Genomic DNA, 19,282 nt, shown 5'->3' with positions numbered 1-19,282 from the left:
ATATATAAGCAGTGCGGAGGACATTGCAGACACCAAATTCCCTACTATGTCCCAGTAGCACCTATGATTGGGGGAGTCACTCTGGGGGTCACTCTGGGGGTCACTTCTGGTGTCTGTTCCCTCATAAGCTGTAAATCTGGGGTGTCCCCTGATATCCGCTCGCACAGCTTATATATTCCCTTCCTGACGCCGCCAGTTGTATTCTAATAATTTGGCGATTTTTGAGGGTTTTTGTCTTCACATTGTGAGATGCTATATTTTCTTTATTTTTCTGGTGACGCGGCCATATAAGGGCTTATTCTTTGCGGGATGAGATGCATTTTGTAATGACACCATTTTTGGGTGTCTACATCTTATTGAATACATTTTATTAACCCTTTTTTGCTGGATTAAAAAAAAAAAACAATCCTGGCATTGAGTTTTACTTTTTTAATTTTGCGCCATGCAGCGTACAGTATAAGTAACATGTTCCCTTTATTCTGCGGGTCGGTACGGTTACAGCGATACCTCATTTATATTATTTTTTTATGTGTTACTAGTTCTGCAGAGGAAAAACACATTTGGGGACATAAATCAATGTTTTTTGCATCGCATCTTCTAAGAGGCGTAACATTTTTATTTTTCGGTTGACAGAGTTGGTTGAGGGCTTATTTTTTGCGGGACAACCTGCGCTTTTTATTGGTACTGTTGTCGGATGCATATGACTTTTTGATCACTTTTTATAGCATATTTTGTATGGTGAGATGGCGAAAAATCATTACTTCCGGCGAGTTTTTTCCGTTTTTTTTTTTCCGGCGTTCGCCGTGTACATTAAATATTATTTCAGTTTTATTGTGCAGATTGTTACGGACGCGACAATACCAAATATGCATTGTTTTTATTACTTTTTAGTTCTTTTTTTATATAATTCATTTTCTATTGAGAAAAAGGGATTTTTGGGCTTTATAACTTTATTAATTTTTTTCATACACTTCATTTTATTTTTTTTTTCATTTTTTTTTACTTTTTCATGTGTCCATTTAGGACACTTCAATCAGCAATACTTTGCTGATATAGAATGCCTTGTGAGACACAGCCTGCAGGTGTCCCACATGGCATTCCGTAGCTGGATGTCAGGCTGTGTAGACGCACAGCCTGACATCAGAAGGTCCTGGCAGGATCACCAGGTATGTGGGGGCTCCGGGCAGTCTGGGGTCACTGGCCAGACCCCAGACTACCTTTTACTGCTATCGGCACCCCCCGATCTCGCCGCGGGGGGTGCCGATCAACTTCAATTGTCGGCGGATGCCTTTCGATTGCGCCGTGATGTTTCACGGCGCGATCGAAAGGGTTAAAACGTCCAGTCGGACTCAGTTCCGACTGGACGTTATTGAGGAAGGGGTTAGGTGTTAGTAACACCTAACCCCCGTCCTCCCCGCACCCCTCCCCCCGCGAAATAGGTACCTAAAGACAGGACGTATTTTTACAATAGTCCGGTCTTTAGGTACCTGGACCGCAGGCCGTAAATTTACGTACGGCGGTCCTTAACCGGTTAACATGAAATACAGAAATCTTACAAGTACAATAAGGGCTACTTCACACGGAGTCTTTTGGCAGCGGATTTTGACGCGGAATCCGCTTCAAAATCCGCTGCAAAAATTGGCTCCCATTGACTTCAATGGGAGCCGCTCGCTTCTTTAGCTAGCTAGTAGCAGGGAAAAAAAAGCGAGCTGCCCTATCTTGCTGCGGATTCCGCGACTGAGTCAGACATTGTTTATACAAGAGGGTATATTAGGGGCACAATATTTATGTCAGGGGGAATCGGGGCATAATATGAGGGGGCAATTAATGTAATTAAGGAGGGACTTGGGCTTTATTAGAGGAGTTTTCTAATTTTTATTGATGACCTATCCTTTGGACAGATTATCAATAAGAGATAAGCGACTCCCCACTGATCAGCCGTAGAAGGGGCCATGGCGCCTATTTATATCACACTCTGTCTGTTTATAGTAAAAAAAAATTATTAAAGGGATTCTACCACTAAACCTACTTTTTTTTTCTAATTACCACGTCGGAATAGCCTTAAGAAAGGCTATTCGTCTCTTACCTTTAGACGTGGTCTCTGCCACAGCATTCCTTAGAAATACCGTTTTTTTACCGGTATGCTAATGAGCTCTCCACAGCAATGAGGGCGGGCCCCAGCGCTCAAACGGCAATAGGGATGTCCCCACTGCTGCCCGAGAGCTCTGTTCCAGCACCGCCTCCATCTTCAGCTGCAACCCCGCCTCTTCTGTCTTCCGACGCATTTTAACTTTCGACGCCTGTGCAGTTCAATACAGGAGCGTACAGCGGCCTCCCAAAAATGTGCGCCGGCCGCAGTAGCCTCCTGTATTCAACTACAAGAGCAAAAGCGCCCTCCCAAAAATGTCGGAAGACAGAAGAGGCGGGGTTGCAGCTGAAGATGGAGGTGGCGCTGGAACAGAGCTCTCGGGCAGCAGTGGGGACGTCCCCATCGCCGTTTGAGCGCTGGGGCCCGCCCTCATTGCTGTGGAGAGCTCATTAGCATACCGGTAAAAAATTGTTATTTCTAAGGAACGCTGCGGTGGAGAAAACGTCTAAAAGTAAGATACGAATAGCCTTTCTTAAGGCTATTCCGACGTGGTAATTAGAAAAAATGTGGGTTTAGTGGTAGAATGCCTTTAAGGGTGGTTTCACACCTGCGTCCGAGTCTCCGCTTTCAGTTTCTGTCTTCTGCCCAAGAAACTGGACAGGAGACGGAAATCGGCAGTCATATTTCAAACCCATTCATTTGACTGGGTTTACAAAGTGTCCACCCGTTAGCGAAACCGTTTATACCAGACATAAAGTTGGACATGCAGTACTTTGTGTCCGGTTAAAAAAAACTGTTTCGCCGCACAGACCAAAAAACGTTCACAGGTGCTCACGGTCTGCCAGGTTTCCATCACCTGTTGGCAGAACACGGAAACTAAAAGCGGAGACCAGGGCGCAGATGTGAACTCGCCCTCATTTGGACTGCAATACCTTGATACTTAGAGCGGATTGTGCTCCCACCTAAATCATCTGTATAGCCGATATATACCACTTTACAGTCACCATATAATGATAATATCGATATACCAAAGTTGGGGGCCCTCTTGAACGTCTTGGGCTAGTTCACAGTTTTTTGGCAGCAGATTTTGACTTGGAATCTGCCTCAAAATCCACCGCCAAAAACGGCTCCCCAGTAGCGGAAACAAGAAGCAACACGACCTATCTTGCCGCATATGAATCAGCCGCGTCGTGAGACCTGCTCCCATTCAGGCACGAGATGCCGCAACATCTGCTGGCATCAGCATCCCGTCGCAGCTAGCCACACGGTATGTTCACAAGGAGGAAAAGGTTTCCGCAGCTTTTTCCTCCATGTGCACATACCTTTACCCCTCCTGCGCCGTACAAGTAGCTACGCCTCTGGGCGACAGCCAATCCACAGAATGGAAGAGGAATTTGACGCGAAAGAACGCAACCTTAGCGCCTACATAAAGCGCTGTGGAAAACGATGGCGCAATATAAGACAGTGCTCGTTCACATCAGCGTTGTGAACTCCGTTATGCAGGTTTCCGTTTCGTGCCTAAAACAGAGGCAGGAGACGGAAACCTGCAGGAGTCTCTCTCACCCATTCATTTGAATGGGTGAGAGAGATGTCCGGCCGTGAGCGTTTTATGCTCTCCGCCGCGAAACCGGGTTTTATAATCTGGACACAGAGTCGGACATGCAGTACTCTGTGTCCGGATAAAAAAAATCCGGTTTCGCGGCGGAGAGCATAAAACGCTCACCGCCGCACCCGGTCTGTGCTTTCCGTCTTCTGGCATGCAGAAGACGGAAAGCACAGAACGGAAAGAAGAACGCAGGTGTGAACCTAGCGTAAGCAAAATAAATAAAAGGTCCCCCTCTGTCCAAAAAGTTGAGACTAGGATGTCACTTTTTTAGGGTTCGTTCACACGGGGCAAGAGGGGGTAGATTCTGGCGCCAAATCCACCCCCTCACAATGGAGGTCTATGTAGACCGTTAGCTTCTTTGTTTCCGTGATCGGTACGTTCCGACTCACCAAAAAAAAAAACACGCTGTCCTTTCATCAGGCGGATTTCGCGGCTGAGTCAGCCCCGGCGTCCGCCTCGCGACAGCGCCCCATTCATTTCAGCCTACTCCGGAGCGGGAAGCCGCGACTGATGCATTTTGGTCCAATTCTAATTCCAATCAGGACCAAAACACGGCATTCCATGTCCCGTGTTAACTAGCCCTTCGTAATGTGACACGTTACCACAGCCCTCATACATGAGGTAATAGTTGAAAGATAAGGCTAATTCAGTAATGGCTAACTATACTATAAAGGGGCACAGCCTTTGCTGCCATGTCAGATATAGCAGTGCAGCTTCAGGGTGACCACTAATTTCCAGTACACGTCTGTAAGTAATGGCGCCCTCCCCTCAGGGATGACAAGCCCTAACATCGGCCCGTCCTCTTTCCCGCCCTTTCTCTATCTGCGTCACGTCTGGTAAACGAAACTTAGTGTGCGGCGTGTGATTGGCTGGGGCGGGGCCACGTGACCTGGGGTTCAGCTCTGCGGGCGCCATCTTAGGAGAGCGAGGCATACCTTTCTCAGCCATCAGAGGATTTGGTAGCAGCGTTAGACGTATATACATAGTGATATACAGGGCCGGTTCTCCCGAGTATATCCTTATGTATACACGTCTATCTCTTCTCCACAACTACACGAGCCGGTAACATTTCCTCTGTCTTTAGGTGAGTACAGATTTTATTTTTTAATACTTCTAAAATGGCGGCGTCGCCTTGTTGTTGGGACCGATAAGAGTCAGAGCTGGGTCCTACTTTAGGTTTGTTGTAATTTTTTGCTTGGTTTTAGGGTATTTGATCATAGGGTGACTGGATTATATGTTTTATGTGGAAAATATTGGGGGTAATTTAGATTTATCATGGCGCCCCCTAGGGGGTAGAGGGGGTACTGCCTTGGTTGTCGTCTTTTATGTTTGTTATTGCCAAGTAGGGGCGCAGTAATACTAAGGGCGCGTTCACATCTGTGTCCTTTTCTCCATTGTGGGACCAGATGACCGAAATAACGAATGTTGCGTCCTCGTAGACGATAATGGGGTCGGAAAAAAAAGTTACTGACTCCGGCTTCAGAATTGAAATTTTGATGTATTAATATCGTATTTAGATGTTTAATTTTATTGCTTTATTTTTGTGATGTCGTTGGAATTTTTTTTGTGAATTAGGCTAAATTCACGGGTTTCCGTTAGAAACCCCCCCCCCCCCCCCCCGAACGGAAACCTAATACACTTAAAAAAGAGGTAGAAAATGCTCCAAAAACAAAAAAACAAAGCGGGGTTCAAGTGCTGGTGTGAACCATGTTTGTCGTGGAGGAGTCGGTGTGGGGGCTTCGGTTTGTCATAGACGTCAGTGGATAAAATAGTCCGGTTTTTCTGGAAACTCCGGCACAGATCGAAACGTTTTCTTATAATGTATATAGTCATGGTCGATAGTAACGGCTAAACGTAACTTAATGGTCCACTTTGTGGCGACTAAAGGTCTTTGCCGTGTCTAAGTAAATGAATTTCCTTTTAAGGCTGGGGCTACGTGCCGAGTTTGGCATATGGTCAAAGTGCTGTTTGTCATGCTGCCTGCGTTGCAGCTAAAGGCTCGTTCACATCTGCGCCCGGTATACAGGTTTCCGTTTTTTTACCGGACACAAAGTCGGACATGCAGGACTTTGTGTCCAGTTAAAAAACGGTTTCGCCGCAGAGAACACAAAGCGCTCACGGCCGGACACGGTCTGTCAGGTTTCTGTCTTCTGTCGGCAGAAGACTGAAACCTGTAAAAACGGAAATTGGGTGATGGTGTGAACCCAGCGTAATAAATGTAAATACCGTTGTATTGTGGGCCACAAGCTGATCTGATGGATGAACCTCTTGATAATTCTTTTGGGTGGTTCTTGTTTTTGGGACAAACCACATCTTAAATTGGCTTTGGGGCAGCCATTTTGGTTCGTCCAAAGGGAATCGTTATTTGTTCGGTTTCGTTAAAATCATCCCTAGTGATCGGTGGGTATTATGCATCGTCGGCTGGAAAGCCCTTTAAAGAGCCTATACGTGGTATATAAAACTTAATGAACATGGGCGTATTTATCCAGTACTAAAGTTTATTGGGTAAAATTTTTCTACGAGCTGTCAACTGATTACACAAATCTGAAAAGAAGTCAGTCCTGTATGACCAATCTTTCATCCACAAATGATCTAGTTATAGTTCTGATATTATTCTTAAAGGGGTTGTCTGGGGGGTAAAACAATACTTCCACCCTAAGCTAAACACCTTACTGCCCCTCGACAATCCCTTTAAGTCCCCACATTGCAGGAAAGTTCATGTATTTTTTTTTCTGCATTTCTTGCAACGTGGGGCCTTAGCCTAAGTATGGAAATGTGAATGTAGCCTAACCTGTCTATTTTGTTTTGTGTGTTTTACCAGACGAGGGTGGAAGCCATTGCTAAGTTGTATAAATCCCGGAACACAATGCCTTTATCCTTCCATCTAGAGACCTCTCTATCGAAGTGCACAGATGACAGTACACAGTGGTGAGTACATACTTGGCAGAAGCTGATTGTTCTTGTACTTATACGCACGCCATGTTTTGTTCTGGTCACTGCAATGCTTTACAGTGAGCTGTTACTGCCTATACAATTGAGCTATTTAGCATAGCCTGGGATTTCTGTGACTTGTATGTAAATGACCTGTCCTTGCGCTAGGTGATCAGTAGGGGGCCAGGGCCTCGTCAATCAGCTGTTTTGAGAGGTTTGCGGCACAATTTGTAACTAATGACATCACATTCCTGACTCATGTGGTGCAGCAGCTGCTCAGTCCCATTCAAGTGAATGGGACTGACCTTCAAAACCAAGCGCAGTCCTTATGCAGCGCGCAGCACAGTACTTGGTATTCAGTGAAGAGACCACAGCACTCTTCCGAACACTGCCACCTCTTCAACAGGGACCCTTGTGGGTTTTGGATTCTAGTGATCCTATCAGAATTCATCAGTATAGACGTTTTGGAAATCCCCTTTAACCTGTGGTTGCCACTCGGCACTGTCCCCTAACATAAATCTTGACAGGTCCCCTGATGTGCAGTGTTGATGGACAAGAATTGGGTGCTCTAGCAGACACTGCCATGCCCTGGGTCCACTGAGCGGCTCACTTGCATAGTTCATTTTCTGTGCAACAACTTTGCACCTTGAAACAAAAACCAGTTCTGCTTGCTATGTCACTATCCACCCCTACAACAGCATGCAAGTGGTTCATAAACCATTTTGATGGTGGTAGACTCCCTTTTAGCTGTCCATTGTCTGCTACGCACAGTACATATTTTTTTAAACACCTACAAATCTAAATTTAAAGTTTAAGATTTTTTTTCTAACCATCTTAGTGGTGATGGCTGTTTTCTTAATCAGTCATTCCAACTATAAATGCAGGAAGTTTCTATGGTCTGAACACTTGTGAGAAACCCGCCATGATCTCCATTGTGTTCAGGTTACTGTGTCATGCTGGAACACAGAAGCAGACAGGGATAACCTACTGAGATGTGAATACCGCTTTACGACTTTCTTCGCATGTCAGTCAGCAAAGCAATTCCCTGCTAGGTGTTCGCATCAGATTCTCCACGGTTTTGGCGTGTCACAGATGGCTTTAATAATTGTGGTCAATAAAACGAAAGCTCCAGGTTTCTTTAGTTTCATCTCGTATTTCCTTTCCTAGGAATAATAAACTGAACAAGTTATACAGTACTACAAATGGAAACACCATCTCTGATTGTGACGTGTATGAATTTATCGAGGAGCCGTGTCCCCCAGACAGCTTATCGGAACTCATTAAGGACTTGGAAAAGGATGGTAAGCAATGTCGATATAATAATGAGTGGTCCTTTAGACAGAGCTTTCTGCTTCTGGCACCCGTCCTGTAAAAAAGGACAAGCGGATTGGTCCGGTGTTAACCTGGATAACCCCATATAAGTGCTTGTGTATTTGTGGGTTCTCTATTGTTATCTTACAGTTAATCTCGTATTTTATATTTTCTTGTGTAACAGAGAAGAACCTTGAAGCCGTCTCAAAATTTGTCAAGAACCATAAAGGCAAGACAGTAACGTGGAAGAACAGCGACAGTTACCTGTCATTGTGTGATCTCAGCGGCACCGTTTACATGGGACAGACATTTATGCAAGAAGCCTGGGAAGAGCTGTATCTTCCCAAAACAACCAAAATGCAGGTCTTTGGCACACTAGAGAACCGTGAGGTTCTGAAGCCCTGTACGCAGTGGATCATACTGGTGGGAGAGGATGGACACATCTACGCTTACAGTGACGAGGTGCTGCAGTTCATAGCCAAAAACCTGCAAGAATTTGTGAACAACGGCAAAAAGAAAGTGTACAAGTCGTATCTTTATCCTGAATGCAGCGATGAGGTAAGATGCGACTGGGTCTTATTGTTCCTTTTTAAAATTTATGTTCAGGCCCTTCTAAGGGCTGAGGCAAGAACTAGACTTGGCTAAAAGGCTGAACAGTTCTGACGTCTTATTTATACAACTATTTGCACAGTCTAGATAACCTGTAAGGTTACTCAGTCATCCTCCATTAGCTCCACAGAGTGTATATTAAAAATTTGCATGTTGGAAACACCTTAAAGGCTTTCATTCTCCTTGTATATGGCGCTGGGGAAAAATTTACCAATTATATGATGTTGTAGAGGCCACGACTTGAATGCTGTACGTACCTTTACTTGTATGTTCTGAGAAATTTATGGAAATTGGCTGCTGGAACAAGTTTCTTGGTGACCGACTCCCTTTAACTTCTTATCTTTGTTCCCACTTGCAGGATGAAGAATTTCTGGAACAAGATGAAGAAGTACAGAAGATCGAACAAAGTACAAGAGATTTTGTGAACAAAAGTGCTGATGAGTTTGAAGATTTCCTGCTTTTTCTGTCTTAAACCATAAAGCGGAATCAAAGGCAAAAGTGCTTTTAGCAAGAAAAAAAAAAAAGTGCCCCAATTTATTCAGAACCTGGTAAATGGTGCACGGAGCGGTGCTGGTACCAGCGCAACTTCAGCTCCTGTGATTGGCTGATCAGTGGCAGTGACTGTTTCCTATGGATCTGATATATGAAAGGGAACCAGTCAGCTGGATTGGGACCACTAAACCTTCAGGGTGCTGTGGGTAACTTTCTTTCCTGCACTGTGGGCTTATGTGCTGCCACAGACTTCGGTGATCAGACCTCTCAGCTTGTCACCGGAGAAGATTAAGTTCCATAGGGTTGAGACCCTAAACCTCAGAAGCGTAATGGCATCCTCGTGTTTGTGGTCCCAAACCAGCTGACGGGGTCTCTTTATTCATTGAATAACCCTAATGCTAACTCCTATGGCTGACCCTATGTTTGTAGCTTGACCGTACCGGACTCCTTAGGTAACAGTAGGTTGCTTTTAATGGATAAATTAATCCAAATGACTTTTCCCTTTAAGAGCGCATTCACACGCAATAGATTTTGTTGCAGAACGTTGTGAGTGAAAATCGCTTCATTCATCTCAATGGGGTTGTTTTGTAGGCCTGCACATGGATAACTTCAAGAACCCTTAAGACGAATGGCAGCGATTCTTAGTCACAAAAATTTCTGCCGCAAAATGTGTTATGTGTGTGAACTTACTGTTACTCGCTGTCATTTCCTTGCAGTGTATATATCTCCTGTTACAGAATAAAGAACCATTGTAACAGGATATATATACACCACCAGGACATGACAGCGGCACAAAGGGCACATCGGTCGGAGAGCTGGCTTCAGTTGTATTGATGCAGCGAACAAGTGGTCGCAACGTGAGCACAGTAACGTTAACCAGAATTTTTTTTTTTTTTTTTTTTTTTTTTTTTTTATGATCCTAACTTAAGAGTTCCTTGGTAAGGACCAGCACCATTCTTAGAAGGATATAGTCACGTGACAGTTTTCTGTGACTGATAATTAGTTTTTTATGGTCTGTTAAAAGAAGTCTGTAAGGTTAGAATTGTAAAAAAAAAAAAAAAAAGTTTTATTTTTTTGTCTAAGGCTCCACTTTTTTTTTCCCCCCTTGAGGAAAATGGTTGTGATTCTGCAGCTCAAATGAACATGCTGTGTTTTTAAAAATGCAGCTTTTTTTTTTTTTTTCTTATACCCCAAAGTCGGGATTAGATTAACCAGAATCTCACTCTCTTTGCTGATAATGTAAACATAGCGTTTTATTTTTTTTCTGCTGTGTTTACGCAATGTGGGGCCTTAGCCTTTAAAAAAAAAAAAAAAAACTTTGAGACTACAATATTGATGACTTATCCTTAGGATATGTCATCGATATCAGATCGGTGCTGGTCCAACACTAGCACCACTGCTGATCGTTTTTTTGATGACAAGCTCTGCTGCATTTTTAAGGCTTACCAAGCATACGGTAGTTCCAAACATGGCGGCTGTGCTTGGTCCCATGGGACTGAGCTGCACACAGGCTATCCTGTACATGCTGCCACAGGTCTGTGGAGCGAAAATGGTGGCAGCACTGTGGCTGCTTTAAACACCTGATCAGCAGGGTGCCTGTTGTTGGGCCGTCACTAACCTGATACTGATGACTTAGCGTAAAGATAAGTCATCCATGTTATAGTCCCAAAAAAAACCAAGATGTTTAATTTCCTCCACTTGCTTTAAATGTTTTCATGTCCATGGATATATATTGTATATGATGCGGTTCGTGGCTTGTTTCTGCCTAGAGGTGGTGACCATTTAATACAAGTGGAGGAGATGAGACCTGGCTCCGCTTCTGAACACCTTACAGTTTAGGACCGCACATAGCGTTGTGTGAGATTTAATTTGGGCCGTATTCACACGAGTCTTGTGCATGTGTGAGATATGTATCCCTGGCTGTGTGGATGTTACTCGCTGCCATAGTAAGCTGTAAAGCAATGAACTATAGCAATGTGGCCGATCGGAGCTGGCTGCATCGCAACTCACTATAACGCAGCGAGTGACATTCACACAGCCGAGCGTACATGTCCTACACACGGGAAAAACTTGTGACGTCTTCTCCATTCCCATCAAGGCCTGACAGCGGTCAGCACTGCTGACATAATGTGCTAGGACTCTGTAGCAGACGTGACAGCGGAAGAATTTATGTAGATTTTTCAGAATGGAGTTCGTGACGTCACATTATATATAAAACTGTAAGATTCTGCTCAAAAGTGGAGCTTTGCATTAAAGGGCATCTCCGACCTTTTGTGAAAGTTCTTGGCTCATTGAAAGTAGCGTCAGCTTTACTAGCTAGAAGGAGCTGGCCAGGATTTGGTGTTTCTATGGCCTGTCACTATCTGATCGGTGGGAGCAGCCGGTTGCTCTCGCACAGATCATGTATATTGGGCCCTCTTCCAACGCCCATATTATACATTGCCCAGCGGTCCCTGTCTAGTGGCCGGTACTGCAGCTCAGTTCCCATTGTAATATCAATGCAAGAATTTTCACAAAATCTGAAGTGTCCTGTTTTTTTTTTCATCATATATTTCTGTAATACAGAAAATTAATTTTTCACCAAGCAGTGTTTGGTGGCAGTATGCAGGGATAGATGCTGAGTTTGGGAATAAAAAGTGGTCTATGACTTCAGGATTTTTATGAGAAAATCAAAAGCCTGTGGGTTTCCCTTTTTTATCTCAGCATGCAGAGTGCTGTACGTGTATGTAAACCGAAGTGTCAGTCAGCAGTGCCGAGACTGGGTGGGGGAGACCATTAGATAGAATATATCCCCTCCCAAGCTCAGCATCTACTCATCTATACTAGACTGCTCTTTGACCTGGTGGCCACTTTCAGCAGATGTTCTGTCTGACTATCGAGACTTCAATTCTGTGTAAGAAATACTGACCACAAAGTTGCACCCAGAGTAGTCGCACTTTTGTTTTTTGTGTTCTATCCTAGCTTCCAGAAATATTGCCTACAGTTTACTTGCTCGTGGAGTGAAATATGCCTGTATAAAGCAGTTTACTAGAATTGCACTTTCTAAAAGCAGCATTTATCCACTCGGTATAACTGTAGGCGCTTACTAGATCCAGGTGACTTTGGATCTCCTCATGTTGAATAAGCGTCCCTGAATTATTATGCTTGGATATGCCAAGAGCACATTCAGGATTCCTATAACGTGACGTGTGCAGTTTCTACTACTGTTTGCTACGTGTATACAGTGCATAGGAATTGTTCCAAGACTTTGGGACTCTCAAACCTTTGCCTTCATGTTCTTATGTGTCTCACAGAGCAAAGGTATTCACTTCAGAGCAGGTGACAGCTGCACACGGTTCTCGTCTTCCAAATGTGATTTCTAAATAACAGCATTGCACTTTCAGAGGGGACTTCTCACTAGCTAAGCTCTATAGATTGGTGGTTTTGACACCTTCTATAGTCCTTGTGATGACCATGTTCAGGTGAAGTCGTAGTTAATGCATCACAACGTCTTAGGACATGGATGCCAGAGCTTGGGGGTAAGAAGTCCCTTTAGGGCGTGATTCCGCTTCTAGTGGAATTTATACATTCACAATCTATACAAAACAATGAGGAGAGCTGCCCATATATAATGTTTGTGTATGGCACACGATGGTCTGGAGAAAACCATTTTCCAGGATAACAATCCATTGCCTTTGCACAGTCAGTGCCTGCAGCTTCACTAGACTTGTCGAGTCGAAAAGTGAAAGTATAAAGTCCTCTAAAACTGGAATCCGCCATTTGTATATATGTAGTCAGTGTCCATATGTATATTTACAATAGGGTATATACTGTATATATGACTGTTGTAAATACGATTTATGAGAGAACAGGATTGTTCATCTTTTTCACCATCTTACTAGGGTTTTATCCTTAAGGGTCCACTTTGGAGTCCCTGTTGTGATCATTAGGGAGCCCCTAAGTATGCCATGCCAATGAAACTCGAGTGTAGCCCGTGATCGGCGCTCCAGTAACATCCCTTTGACTGGACCCCCTGTGATTTGGTGTCTAGCTGATAGGGGATACATCTCTATGATAAAAAAAAAAAAAAAAAAAACCTTTAAAATCCTTATACCGAGACCTGTCAGAAGAGAACTTTCTTTAGGTTTTGGAAAATATATATTATGGGATTTTTTTTTTTCTAATGTTATATATCTTCATACTCATTATAAACCTTACAGGATGATGTGAGTGAGAATAAGAAGGCTTCTTCCAGTTTGGAGGACGCCATAACTTTCGGCTTTTTAGAGTCTTGATCTTGTTTATAGCATAAGAGGATGTTTTATATCCTTCCTTCTTTGTGTCTATAATTTGTGAATGTTGGTTAAAATATATTTTTGTATAAAATAAACTTTTAAAGCATATTTTGTGTTTTTTGCAAATCTTTATTCCTAATAAGTGAAAAGTTGCATTGCTCAGAGAACATTTCGGTTCCACAATGGAACTTCTTTGAAGCGTAATAATGTACATGAATGGTGACCATGTATTATATGAGGATCAGAAACTTGCTGCAGGTACAGCCGCCTGGTAGTAACATCCACCTCTACGTTATATCTTGACTTGTCCCCATCAAAGCCCCAATTGTCTCTCTACATAGCTAGCAGCATATATCCTGCCTATTCAGGTACCTTAACCATACCCATATCTGCTGATGGATTTTGCGCGGACACTAGCTGTAAGACACCGACGCTAGTGTGAACCCTGCTTTAGTCCTTAGTGCTGCTGGATTAATCGGGAGGACCCAAAGTAAAATCCTATTACGTATTAGATTTAATATACGGTATACAAAAAGTACAGTGCTTAAAAAAAATAAAAAAAAAAGATGTAATAAAAACACCTACCTACAAACAATGTAAAACACAAAGGCAGAAGGTACAAACCTGTTCAAGTCAGGTGATTGGAGTGCTACAGAAGGAAGATGAGTACAGACTCCATGTTAGTTTATAACGCCAAGAATCTGATTCTGAACCCCCAATTACTACCTGTGACCTCCCACCTGTGATATCTATAAGACAAAGAGGACTTTGAAGTTCCCCACTCTGTAACATCTCCATAAGCCCTTTGCCATCTCACTCCAGTCTATTGTCTTTCGAGATTAGCAAACTACGCTATCCTCCAGTCCACCATTGCGCCCACAATGAATAAGCTGATCTGGTCTCCAGATCAACAAACCTCTAATGAACAAGCTCCAGACCTGTTGCAAGTCTTCTAGATACTGATACTGTGTGCAGACCATCCGAGCTCAGTCCCTTGGAGACAAGCCACTCCCTTTCGTCAGCACTTCTATGTTTCTCTTCAGAATTGGGGCACAACACACACTACTACATTACTACAGGGCCCTCAGTGGGCTTATGTTGATGCTAGAACCTCTTTATGACCTGTGTAGAAAAATGTTATACGTAATTCTTACCCAAATATAAACTATAGGGAGGGCTCACGATTTCTTAAAAAAAGAAAACTGAAGGTAGTTCCATAAAGACCTCCGATCTGTGATTGTGATATCCCTGAAGACAAGAATGGCCAATGTTGTACCCATCCATAAAAAGGGTAGCGGAGAAGAAACTACAGACCAATTAGTTTGACATCGGCAATAGTAAAATAAGGAAACTCCACAACCCCTGGCAACAATCATGGAATCGCCAGTTCCTGAGGATGTTCCTTCAGTTGTTTAATTTTGTAGAAAAAAAATAAAAACCATTACAACCATGGAAAAAACTAAAGGTATTTCATATGCCAACTTTCTGGCTTTAAAAAACATTAAAAGAAATCAAGAAAAAATATTTGTGGTAGCCACTAACAGATTTTTAGAACAAGCACAGGGAACAAAATTATGGAATCGCTCAATTCTGAGGGAAAAATGGAATCATGAAAAGCAAACAAAATAACACTCCAACACATCACAAGGACTTTGTTGCACCACCTCTGGCTTTTATAACTGCTTGTAGCTTCATGAGTGATAAAAAGAACTCTTCATAAATCTGGCTCCAGCCTTCTCTCCGTGCTGTTGCCAGATCAGCTTTGCAGGGTGGAGCCTTGTCATGGACCACTTTCTTTAACTTCCACCACAGTAAAATAGTCATCTGTATAGCTAGAGGTATAAACAGTAGGCTAGTCGGCTGCATAGCTAGAGGTATAACCAGTAGGCTAGTCGGCTGTATAGCTAGAGGTATAACCAGTAGGCTAGTCGGCTGTATAGCTAGAGGTATAACCAGTAGGCTAGTCGGCTGTATAGCTAGAGGTATAACCAGTAGGCTAGTCGGCTGTATAGCTAGAGGTATAACCAGTAGGCTAGTCGGCTGCATAGCCAGAGGTATAATCAGCAGGATGTTCTGTTGTACAGCCAGAGGTGTAACCAGTAGGATATTCGGCTGTATAGCTAGAGGTATAATCAGTAGGATGCTGGGCTGTATAGCTAGAGGTATAACCAGTAGGATATTCGGCTGTATAGCTAGAGGTATAATCAGTAGGATGCTGGGCTGTATAGCTAGAGGTATAACCAGTAGGATATTTGGCTGTATAGCTAGAGGTATAATCAGTATGATGGACTACAAAAATTACAAAGGGTGCGAAGCATAATATATATCAGGAGAGACTTAAAGACCCCTAATCTGTATATGCCATAATGAAAGAAGGCAAAGGAAGGGGGGTCTGATGGAAATCTTTAACCCTTTCCCGACATCCACCATAATAGTACGGCGCATGCCGGGTGTGTAACTATGGCGACCGCCCGGGGGCCGCCATAGTCGCCGGGTATCTACTGCTTTATGAAGTAGACAACCAGCGCTAATGTCTCTGATCGGTCCCCGGACACCGGAGGCGCCATTTTCCCGATGGCGTGTGGGCACCGCCATTTTGCTGGTGATCGCCGGCGCCTGGAGCATGCTCCAGAGCCGACGTCACTTTTCCATGACAGCTGGGAGCCTTGTAAAGGCTCCGGGCCTGTCTGCATTCACTTTCTTTTGCAGGCTGGTCTATGTAGCCTGCAAAAGAAATGACGATTTTTTGCAATGCATTAGCATTGCATTAGTGATCAGACCCCCTGGGGAGCAAAAAAATAAATAAATAAAAAGTTAAAAAAAATTAAAAAGTATTAAAAGTTCAAATCACCCCCCTTTCCCTAGAACACATATAAAAGTAGTTAAATACTGTGAAACACATACATGTTAGGTCTCCCTGCGTCCGAAATCGCCCGCTCTACAAATCTATAAAAATATTTTTCCTGTTCGGTAAACGCCGTAGCGGGAAAAATAGTCCAAAGTGCCAAACGGACGTTTTTTTCACTGTTTTGATTCTGATAAAAATTTGAATAAAAAGTGATCAAAGCAATAACATTTCCCGAAAATGGTAGAACTAAAAAGTACACCCGGCCCCGCAAAAAAAGACGCCCTATGCATCCCCGTACACGCACGTATAAAAAAGTTACGGCTGTCAGAATATGGTGATTTGTAGAAAAAAAAAATTTAACAGTTTTGGATTTTTTTTTTAAGGGGTTAAAATGTAAATAAAACCATATAAATTTGGTATCCCCGGAATCGTAACGAAACACAGAATACAGGGGACAGGTCATGTTGGCTGTACAGTGAACGCCGTAAAACCGAAGCCCATAAGAAAGTCACAGAAATGCATTTTTTTTTTTTTTTCAAATTCACCCCATTCTGAATTTTTTCCTTCTTCCCAGTACATTCTACGGAATAATTAATGGCGTCATCATGAAGAAAAATTTGTCCCGCAAAGATTAAGACCTCGTATGGCTCTTTGCACGTCATGGCCCTATAATGGTGGACGCCATCATGTAAAGATATTAATGACTCATGTAACTGGAATCGAAAATCAGTCGAGTCCTCTGGCGGCCGTTCCCTTCACGCATAACTAGTAGAACACCCCCTCTACTGGCTGTTCTATGTAATGTCATGTTAACTAAGTTTCATTTCTATAGAAACGAAACTTATCTGCAGTCACACCCATATCATTGAATGCCTAGACAAGTGCCCCTAGTGGTTGTTTTATGTAATGGCATGTTAAGATTCTTTTCTATTGAAATGAAAGTCTCTCCTGGCACACCCAGCCGGCTGACATCACAGATCATACCATATTTACGTACACAGATGCATTCTGCAGGTCTCCGAATAGATTTTCTGGTGTTTCAGGACTATCCTTTAATAACAATGCAAGTACTATAAATATTCTCTGTGTACATGACAATACGCTCTATACACAGGCGGGACTTGTCACTTTTGTTCTGTCTTTTACATGACGTTTATTGCATTGATCACAAATGCGTTAAAATTCGACCTCCCAAGATCTTTGGGTGCATAGTTATAGCTCCTTAAAGGGGTTGTCCAAGGCTTAGACATAATAGTTACTGAGGATCCTGCACTGACTAGCTGATTCAGCCATATTCATGGGCTTCGGATCCATATACTGTATACAGCTTCAATTCCATTTGGGGTTTCCGTCCCTGAGTTTTCTCTCCTCATTTTCGGGTACAAACCCGGATGACTCCATTATAGTCTATGGGCTTGACTCGGTGGGCTTCCAGGGGTAACCTCTTTTTAAGCGAGCTAGCTTTCCCAAGCGGACCCGAAAATCGGAAAGCCGAACGCTAGTGTGAACCTAGCGGAATAAATAATAGAGTAATTTTTTTCCATTGTTTCAACTATTATATTTCTTTACATTTCACATTAAATAACCTGTTAAGGACCTTTCACCACCTTGGCCAACCCCCACCCCTTGGCATCCATCATGAGATGCTGCTCCATTGATCTTGGCACAATTTTGCAATTTTTTCCCTAGCTCACACCACTCCTGAGCAATCGGTGCCATTGACAGGTTATCGATATCAGATTGGTGAGCCTGACGGTGCACAGAGATGGAAGCAGACAGCTCCGTCCACTGTGTAGTCGCAGTTAGTGAGATAGCTGTTAGCTACCTAGCCGATCGATAGGGCTACTATGTGTCAGACCCCACCAATCTGATATCAATGGCCTATCCTAAGGATAGATGATCAAATATTTTGGACTGGAAAACCCCTTTAAGTCCCCCACCGCTTACCCCAGGTCTTTGTTTACTTGCCTTGACCACTGCGGCTAATAGTGAAAACTATAGGGAGCGATGATGCAAGGACAAATCAGGTAAGTATTGACCATCTTGATATTTTGCAACTTTCCCTCTCTTTTGCAATTTTTTTTTGCAAATATCACAAACCCCCTTTGATACAGACCCCAGACCAAACATTCTGATACTCGCCTCTCCCCATTCCGACACCTTGGAGTGAATAGGACTGCAGGTAAAGGGAGAGGTGAGTATATGTGAATGAGGATGTGGTGCGGAGGAGGGTTTCAGGGGTCTCCCAGACATTCTAGGAGACTTGGTAGACGGTGTGGGTCTCATACCGTCCCCCCGATAGGCTCATATATACACAAACACAGGGGAGGAGCATGGGGGAGGTACAACTTTAGAGAATATGCAAAAAGGAACAAAACGTATCTGCTATAGTTATCAAAGGAGCCTGTGCAAAAATATTAATCGCCATCGCTTATAATGAATATTAGAAAAAATAAATCCTGTGCTGCAAAAGTGTAGACACCCCGGACCACCCTGATAAGCAGAAATCAGTACATAGGAATATTATGGTGGAAGAGTCTACGACTGATCTCTTACAGGTCTCTGATATGGAAATCCCCTGCACTAGCCTATGGTATGTATAGGCTGCTCCCTGTGATGGGCAGGGTTGACAGTGAGCGGCTCGCTCTTCCTGTTGTAGCCGGGTTGCTTGCCTTCTCCCCCCTCCTCCTCCTCCCTCCAAGTTCAGTTTCCATTTCACAGTCAGGGATTTAGTTCATTGACACTGTTCATCTCGCAGTCTATGCGAGAAAGCGCGTCGGACTGAAGACATGCAAACTATAGAGAAGGTAAGATTCAATGTAAGAGACATGAAAGGCAGAATCCAGGGGGAAATAAGAAAGTATGCAGAGATTTATAGCATTTATATGGAATTTATGCTTTTTTTTTTGGGGGGGGGGGGATGACCCCATATAGAGATACCAAGTCGACAAGTTTGCTGCATATTGCAAAGTCTAGAGGTCACTTTACTATCGGCTTCTAGCACTATGGGGAGTGTGGATTTTATCTGTATCTATATATAACGGTGCCGTGTCCTGAATATATTCCTTGTTTTTGTTATCACGTATAATTTATAGTTGACCACAATGGATAGTTGGGATCGA

At 43.3% G+C, this 19,282-nt stretch overlaps 1 protein-coding gene across 1 annotated transcript; it reads left to right on the top strand.

The window, feature by feature from the left end:
- Positions 1 to 4,614: 4,614 nt before the first annotated feature.
- On the top strand, positions 4,615 to 13,420 carry LOC142210306 (uncharacterized). The gene is made up of 5 exons (XM_075279378.1): positions 4,615 to 4,779; positions 6,517 to 6,623; positions 7,794 to 7,927; positions 8,122 to 8,495; positions 8,905 to 13,420. Exons 2-5 carry the CDS (start codon positions 6,562 to 6,564, stop codon positions 9,016 to 9,018), a joined length of 684 nt encoding a protein of 227 aa, XP_075135479.1. The 5' UTR covers positions 4,615 to 4,779; positions 6,517 to 6,561; the 3' UTR covers positions 9,019 to 13,420.
- The last annotated feature ends 5,862 nt before the right edge of the window (positions 13,421 to 19,282 follow it).

Source organism: Leptodactylus fuscus, chromosome 6 (assembly GCF_031893055.1).
Source record: "Leptodactylus fuscus isolate aLepFus1 chromosome 6, aLepFus1.hap2, whole genome shotgun sequence".
Taxonomy (NCBI): domain Eukaryota; kingdom Metazoa; phylum Chordata; class Amphibia; order Anura; family Leptodactylidae; genus Leptodactylus; species Leptodactylus fuscus.
Note: the sequence above shows the minus strand (reverse complement) of the source record. Positions and strands in the feature narration are given on the sequence as shown.